This window comes from Arachis ipaensis, chromosome B3 (genome assembly GCF_059453495.1).
Source record: "Arachis ipaensis isolate K30076 ecotype BB chromosome B3, ASM5945349v1, whole genome shotgun sequence".
Classification (NCBI taxonomy): Eukaryota; Viridiplantae; Streptophyta; class Magnoliopsida; order Fabales; family Fabaceae; genus Arachis; species Arachis ipaensis.
In genome coordinates this window covers 31,573,894-31,582,030 of record NC_142438.1, presented here as the reverse complement: position 1 = coordinate 31,582,030, position 8,137 = coordinate 31,573,894, and the positions used below count along the sequence as shown (strand labels likewise).

The following is an 8,137-nucleotide window of genomic DNA, read 5'->3' as shown; positions in this document are numbered from 1 at the left end:
GTCGGAGACCACATTCTTTTGACGTTTGGGCTTTCCATCCTAGCCCAATCTACTGGTTCAGGTAACTCCCGAAACAAAATTATTAAATGAAATACACGTACGTCGAATACAATGTTTTAATAACTGAGAATTAAACAACTTTTAATTTTCTAACTTCATTTTTTATGAGTCATGACACTATATATTTTTAATAATATTATTACAACTATTGTAAACTGTTGAAAGGGAAAGAGAAATAATATATAAATAACAAAGATAATATATAACTTACGAATATAATTAGGTCAAAAAAGGAAAAACTAAAAAAATGTAAGAACATTATACATCTAGTGGTTTAGAGAGTTCATTGTCCAATACATATGCTTAGCAAACTTAAAAAAATAACTATAGTTATCAACCAGATTCTTTAAATATTTGTGCAAAGGATTAGTAAGAATGGACGAGAAAGAGTATATCACTTCTCTTCTTCCTTTCTTGTGTGGGAGTTGGATACATTATTCGTTCATTCTAAATATTTTCTAACGCAATTACGAGCTTTATAATAAATAAATATAAATAAAACAAAAAGAAAAATAAAATACCGGCTTAATCAGTTAATTGGCTATGTTTCGTATTTTCTTTCATAATTTCGCTTACAATTTGCGGCCTACGGATTCAAACCGTCTCTTTTCGGATACACACACTCCCATAAAGGAACCTTTGGCGCCAAAATTCAATATCAAATTCCACATTTCTCTCTGTTCCTCCAACTCTTTTATCTGCATTCTGATCGCTATACGGTACGGCATTTTCTCCAATCTTCCATTAGCTTTATGTTTCAATTCCAAGGTGTTCTTCATGGAAAGAAATTACTGGCAATTTAGAACCTGTACCAAACTTTTTCTTTGATTTGCGTTCGAAATTTGAGTCATTAGTCACTAGAATTTTGGATCATTGTTGTTTCGTACTCTCTTCTGAGCTAATAACCTTCTCTTTAATTTTTCGTTTTGTTCTAGATTTCAGGTTCCGTCAGGTACACGAGGAACGAGATAGTGATAACTGAGTTTCGGTAAAATTGTCCGGTTCGGAGATGCTGCCTTTATTTCATTTTAAATATTGTTATCGTTATTGATTTTGATTTGAGCAACTGTTCATGGTGTGCTTGAAGCAAAAATTATGCTTCTGCAGGCCGTTGATCATAAATAAAATAATTTCACGATTACATGTGAGGTGAGTTAAGTTACATGCTCATTATTATTATTAGTATTATTATTATTATTATTATTATTATTAGAAAAATATTAGGAAGTCAACACTTTTTATTAATATTAGCTAATATTTTGAATCAACACTTTATTTTTGTTATATTAGGATTTAAGATTTATGATTTAGATATTGGTATAAAAATACTTTTGTTGGCTAAGTGTTGGCAAAAAGTTAATAAAGTTAGTGATGTAACATTATTGTTATTATTATTGGAGATTGTATTGAAGTTACAAAACTCTTACTCTGCCAGTAATATTATTATTATTATTGTGGCTAATCACGAAGACGATATTATGTAATGCTTTTTATTTTGTTCTTTTAGTCGCATATCATTAATTCATGAGATTCATAAAATTTTGTTGGGAGTTAGAGATGCTGATGAAAAGGCAGCACTTTATAGCTGTCTAGTTTAGTGACGTTGAAATTCGCACATTATTTCACTGAGGAAGTGAAAGCCTGTGTTAGTAACTTGTCTGATAAGTGCCCAAATATGTTTATGCAATTTTGTGCTTCATAGGCTATCACAGTCCTGTGTTTGAACTTATGTTTTCATAAGCATGAGATAGAGTTCTGAATTTTTTCTCCCCACTTCTTAATTACTCATTTCGGATTTAATTTGCAAGAACATCATTGTCTTTGTGGGAAATTCATTCATATGTTTCTTGTTACTAGTACTACTTCAGGTTGTCTTGGAGTCTTGTTGGCCTGTAGTGCATTTTCCATAGACAGTAACCAAACTGTGTCTTTGACACTGAACACTCAAAATTCACATGTTTAGTATTTGGGCTGATGCTTTGATATCATTATCATTATTTTATTTATTTTAGGTTGATTTTGCTAGCCACTTAAGTTCAGATCTTTTACCTTAAGTTGAGTAAACCCATAGCCTAATTCACAAAGAATCCTGATGTATTTGTGTTGTAGGTGTATTTGCCATTAGACATGTGAAGCCTGTATTTGAAAGCTGAAATGAGATGCAATGCATGCTGGCGAGAAATAGAAGGACGAGCGGTTTCCACTACATGTGGTCATCTGTTGTGTATCCGCAAGAAATAGACTTTTGTGTTTCTCGTTTGTTTTATTGGTTAATCTAAGAAATATTGTTCATGGCAAATGAGGTTGGATTTTCTTTTCTGTTATTGAACTGATTGGTGGATATATTACCTTAACATAGTACAAAGGTACGGATGATGCCAATAAGATATTGAGTAACGATGGAGCATGCCCCATCTGTGATCAAGTGCTTTCAAAGAGGTATGGTTTTGATCTGCTGATTATTAAATAAACACATACAATGTTGTTATTCACCTGATCCAATGGTTTTTCAAATTTAGGATTTGTTCTCATGTATTGTGGTTCTATCGTGATTCTATATTATATATTGTCAGTTTTGAATCCACTGAATGCTATACAAATAAAATTTGTCATTGGTTGCACTAATATTTTCACAACTTAGCATCCATATTTGTGCTGCAATTTCATGTTCCTATAATGTTTATGAAAATTAAAATTTTGTTGGAAATTTCATATTTCTCTCCTCTTGTCAGCCTCATGAAGCCTGTAGATATCAATCCCAACGACGAATGGATAAATGTAAGAATACTTCTCACTATAATGTAACTACATGCAGCAGAGATTATTTTTATCTTTTATTTTTTATTTTATTTTATTTTTTAAATTTATATAGCTTTCCTGCCACTCATTGTGATATTTTCTGTTGCAGATGGCCATGGCTGGAATATCTCCACAGATATGTATCCTTTATGCCCATTTTTTAGAGGGTACCTGATAGAGGTCCATCATAAAGAGAGTCTACAATGCAACAGTAAGAAAGATTATAGGTTATAATAACATAATTGATAGACGAGTATTAGAGGAACTGCAGGAACTATTAGTTACAGGAGGTTTACCAAGTTCCAGATGCAATAGAGATTAGAGTAATTGGTTGGGTTTGGGAAGGGAGCAGTGTCAATATAGTGAACACAAGATTAGACATAAGCCATAAGGAGTTTCCCTGTGATAACGTGTAGAAGTGTGGAACAAGTTTCATGAAACTAATGGAGTCAGAATGTAGAGGGAGGATGAAGCATGGGCTATGTTTAAGATGTGATGAGAAATTCACTCCCAAACATGTTAACCAATTCAAGGTCATGCAGCTCATGCTGTTAGAGGAAGAAACACATGAAAATTAGGAAGATATTGGGACTAAGGAGTAAGGAGGAAGAATTGTATTATAGGAAGGGAAATTGGTGCTGTTTGATCTCTCTATAGCATGACAATCCTCACAACAAAGAGATCTCTCGAATGATGGGGGATGTGCTAGACAAGAAAGTAATGGGAGATGCGTGAAAGGTTAATATTGGAGGAGAGTGATAGAAACTAATATGTTGGTAAGAAGGAAATAGGACAAGTTTGATAGAGAGGTATATGAGAAAGAATGACAAAACTATAGCTATTTTTGGAGGCAAGAGCCTTGAACTACAACTAGTGATGGGTAGATCAAACACTTTAACCCACTTAGAGTATCTGTTGGACACTAAAGGTGATTTATGTTTGCAAGGGACTTATTGAGACAGGTGGAGACAATGAAGTGGGGTCCTAAGGTGCTAACTTAATTGTTGATATGGCAAGTGTGAGATAGAAGATCCCATGATCCTAGGAGAATCTCAGTGTTGAGCAATCTGTAGGTAAGGTGTGAGGATTAAGAAAATACTGGAAATGGGCTTGAGAGAGAATAAGCTGTTCTAAGTTCTTAGACCTTGTTTCTTCTATTTATTGTCTGTATAACACTTTATCAATTGATACCCCATTGGTGGACTCCGAGAGTGATAGCATGCAAGCTTTTTATTTCATATTCTTGCAACTTTGTAGTCAAGGAAGGTCCTCACACTGTCTGCTGTCTGGAAAGCTAGTGCAAAAGAGATGGTGAAAAGGCCAAAGGTGATAGGTTACTTTTCAAATTGGAGTTGGAGAAGGTGGTCCCCCAGAGAAGGTCTACGAGAGGTTTGCCTTTTGAATTTTTATTTCTTCTGAAAATCAGGCGGAGGGAGGGATGAAGACAATGAATAATAGGGAAGATGTGATCAATTTTGGGGAGGTTGCTTTTGAAGTGGATAGAATTGTCGATAATCCAAAGCATTAAAGAGAACACAAGAAGTGGTTGAGTCCAACTAGGTAAGGAAAATGAAAATGGAGAAGAGTGAAAAAGCTGAGTCCAGAGAAAAAGGAGACGAAGGACATGATTTGCAAAGTGGACGATCACCTTGTGGGTTTTCCAGATGTGGGATTTTAGCAACCTCCATTTCTGTTCATTGAGGCATTAAGGCCATCTTTTGTGAACTTCATAGGGATACAAATTTGGCTGAATTGAAACAGAATATGTCTACTGCATAGCCAAGAATGAAGGTGCAAACAGATTAGAAAAGTTGGAAAGAATCTAGAACTTTGGGGATTGGTTGTATCTAAAGTTCCAGCTTTGGAGGGTCAAGACTATAGTCAACAAATGAAATGAGGAGGTCAACCTTTACCAATAGTAATGACAGCAGATTGAGAACTACGGCCTTGGCTTTTGGAGTTGTTAAGCAGATCTTAGGTGAAATACTAGAGGGGAAGGTGAGAAATCTTGGGAGCTACACACAGTGCTAATCAGGGGAGTTCCCATGTTTCACGAAGAGGAAATGGTGAAAGTTTTGGGGAGTATTGATTGCAAGCTTATAATAAAGTCGCTCAATATGGGAAAGGAAGGAGGATTACAAGGGATAATTCTTCAAATAAAAGGAATGTGAACAGAGAAGAGTCACTTAGGTGTCATTTAGGCGTTGGTTAGCTACATAAAAGAGGTTAGGGAGAGAGAAAGGAACATAGATGAGATAAATGACAATAAGTAGAGAATGTGGTCTCTGGAGTACCTTATAATGCCAGTTTCATCATCCTCTGGTTCAGAGGTCACCGCTATGATAAATACATGCCATTTGTTTACTCTTTTCTCTACTTTCTCTATTTTCCTATCTGATCCAGTTCACTAGAACTGTACAATAAGATAAAATGAAATTGGTTTCATATGTTTTAACCTTTTATATATAATCTGACGGTTTGACTCAAGAGAATGAAGTGTTATGTTCTGCAATTCTAGAAATTAAGAGGGTATATTGGACCATGTGTTTTCCCTGAGCATATTTAGTGATGAAGAGTGCATACAGAAGTGTGATGTTCTACATTGGCCAAAAAGAACTGGAGATGCAATTTAAGATGAACCGGATTGTTGCTCAATGCCGGCAGAAATGTGAAATGATGCAAGAGAAGTTTACAGAAAAATTAGAGCAGGTTCATACGGCTTACCAAAAAATGACCAAGAGATGCCAGATGATGCAGCAGGAAATCGAGGTCTTAACCAAGGACAATCAAGAACTCCAGGAAAAATTTGCTGAAAAATCCAGGTCAATGCTGATCTCTTTTGAAACTTATGCAAATCATATATCGGTGTTAATGCCTTTTAGCTGTATTGCAATTTCAGGCAGAAGAGAAAATTAGATGAAATGTATGACCAACTAAGGAGTGAGTTTGAGTCAGTGAAGCGGTCTGCCATACAGCCTGCAAGCAACTATTATAACAGAAAGGATAATGATTTGTTCTCTAATCCACCTAACATTATGGATGAGAGACAAACTGGCAGAAAAGGTAACCCTTTGCATTCTAGTTTCTAAGTAACCTTTTCAATTGAAGAAAGGAAAAATGCTTAAATAATGAACTATATGGCCTGCTTTCCAACTTATATATTTCCAAAAGTAGGTAACTTAATTGTCACAGGTCTGGTATTCACTCCTGACACTCCAGGGCCAAAAGAGGATGTGTGGCCTGCAAGACAGAATAGCAATAACTCTGGTGGCCGCTTTGATATCTCTATTGGCTCACCAGCTAAACAAGCAGTCAGTCCAGGGAATGCAGGGAACAGAAAGGTTGGTGCTCACTCAGTTTTTGGAGCTGGTGGCACAAGCAACCCTTCAATGAATCTGAGGAACTTGATACTTTCTCCAATAAAGCGGCCTCAGCTCTCACGTAACCGGCCCCAATTATTCACGTGAGGAAGAAACTTATGTCTTCTACTGTTACTCTGTTATCTAAATTCTGAATATTGTACTTTGGTATTTCAGGTTATAACCTCAGACGATGCTCAACCATCTAAGACTCAAGTTAAGCTGTCTCTTCCGGGTTGTTTCTGGCTTTAGCTTTTTTTCCCTTCCTTTATGGCGAAACAAAAAGGCGAAAGTAACTCTGTTGTCCTTCTTTTAATGAATTCCTAGTTTTCTTTGGATACATATTCGTTTTAGCACTTGCATGCTCTAAGCTGCCAAGACACAAAATGCATATATTATTTCTCTTTCCCTGCATTCGATTTGTAGAACGCAAGATATATAATATTAGCATTACATAGGGTCGGAATACAGGATTTTTATGTCGGTGAATTTTCCCATCCATGTCTTTATGCTATGTCTGGCAAAGGAAATAAAATGAATTGGAAGTTGAATGCAAAGTTGAGTATTTTTTTATTGGTTTATAGTGATTGTTGGATGAAATGAAAATGTAAGTAAAATAAATATTAATTCAACTAGGTATCTTTTAAATTATTCTTTTAGTCGATCTTTTATTCTATTAATTAAAAAAAATTAAAACACATTTAGATTTATTATTTTTTTATTTAAAATATACATTTAAAAAACAGTTTAAATCAAATCAAAATCCAAAAATTCAATTTTAAATATTCAAATCTATTTTAAACTCTTAAACACTAACACATTCAAAAAAAAATCCCTAAAATCTCAAAACACACATCAATCCTAAAATTCCACTGCGACTCTCATCCTCGTCGCTGCGCTCCTCATCGTTGTCGCTTCTTCTTCTGTGACGCACTCCTGCTCCGCCACGCTCAACCTCCTCTCTCGCGATTATCATATACAGGCTTCTTTCTTTTCTTGTAGAGAGGATATAATCTTACTATTTTTGTTCTTAATTACTTATACACGTTAAACTCATTAACGAGGGCTAACAAAAGGGTCAACCAGCTCACAGATAACTTTTGGTTAATGAAATTTGTTAGTATGTCTGTGGTTTTTTGTTTTCTTTTTTTAATGTGTTTGTGATGATATTTTTTTTGTTTTTTGTATTCTTCTATTTGATTTGGAATTTGTAATGTTATCGTAATTTGAATGTGTTTATATTGTTTATTTAATTTTGGATGTGTTTATGTTGTTCATTATGTTTCAGGTTTGTATCATTCTTACTATCAGAATGTCACGCTTCTGGTTGCTCTACTCTAATAGAGTGGAAATTACGACGACTTTCACATATATATAATATTGCTGTTTTCTTTGAAAAACCGGAAATACGTTTTTTTTTTCTCGCACACACATATATACAAATTATCATAATACTATTACATCCACAAGAATCACAAGAATCACAACTCCTATCCCTCTTTACAAAAATATAAATCTCAACAATAAGGCAAGGAAAAAACTTCTATGATAATACAACCATAAAATGTAGAAATCATGTTGTAAGCTTCCTCATCTGCTTCCTGATAACAAAAGTCTGTAGGGGTTGAGAACATCATCTTCGCAGGTTCTCAATAGAGGGTTTAAGAATTGTCATAAGAGGATACATATAAATCAAAGAATAGATTTCAAATGATGTGATTATCGTTCGTCTTATAAATCTTTTCAAAACCAACAGTTACTTACTCAGAACCCAAATTCATGCTTCCTTTATAAAATTTTAAAAGTTACTTGAATTGTATGAATAGCCAACTTGTTCCAAACATAAGTTCATTAAGTCTATACTGAACCAGTTTGATCTTTCATACTTTTCCCTACCTTAAACATAATTCACTCACGAT

The 8,137-nt window shown here is 34.6% G+C and overlaps 1 protein-coding gene across 4 annotated transcripts; it reads left to right on the top strand.

The window, feature by feature from the left end:
* The first annotated feature begins 652 nt into the window (after positions 1–652).
* HEI10 (RING/U-box superfamily protein) lies at positions 653–6,775 on the top strand. 4 transcript variants are annotated; one of them, XM_021118617.2, is made up of 11 exons: positions 653–779; positions 996–1,048; positions 1,168–1,209; positions 2,170–2,284; positions 2,427–2,499; positions 2,793–2,838; positions 2,969–2,999; positions 5,426–5,681; positions 5,759–5,922; positions 6,052–6,322; positions 6,396–6,775. In XM_021118617.2, exons 4-11 carry the CDS (start codon positions 2,215–2,217, stop codon positions 6,400–6,402), a joined length of 918 nt encoding a protein of 305 aa, XP_020974276.1. In that variant the 5' UTR covers positions 653–779; positions 996–1,048; positions 1,168–1,209; positions 2,170–2,214; the 3' UTR covers positions 6,403–6,775. The 4 variants fall into 4 exon arrangements, with proteins under 4 accessions (XP_020974276.1, XP_020974274.1, XP_088365604.1 ...); XM_021118615.2 differs by having other exon boundaries at positions 996–1,061; XM_088509478.1 differs by having other exon boundaries at positions 996–1,209; positions 6,079–6,322.
* The last annotated feature ends 1,362 nt before the right edge of the window (positions 6,776–8,137 follow it).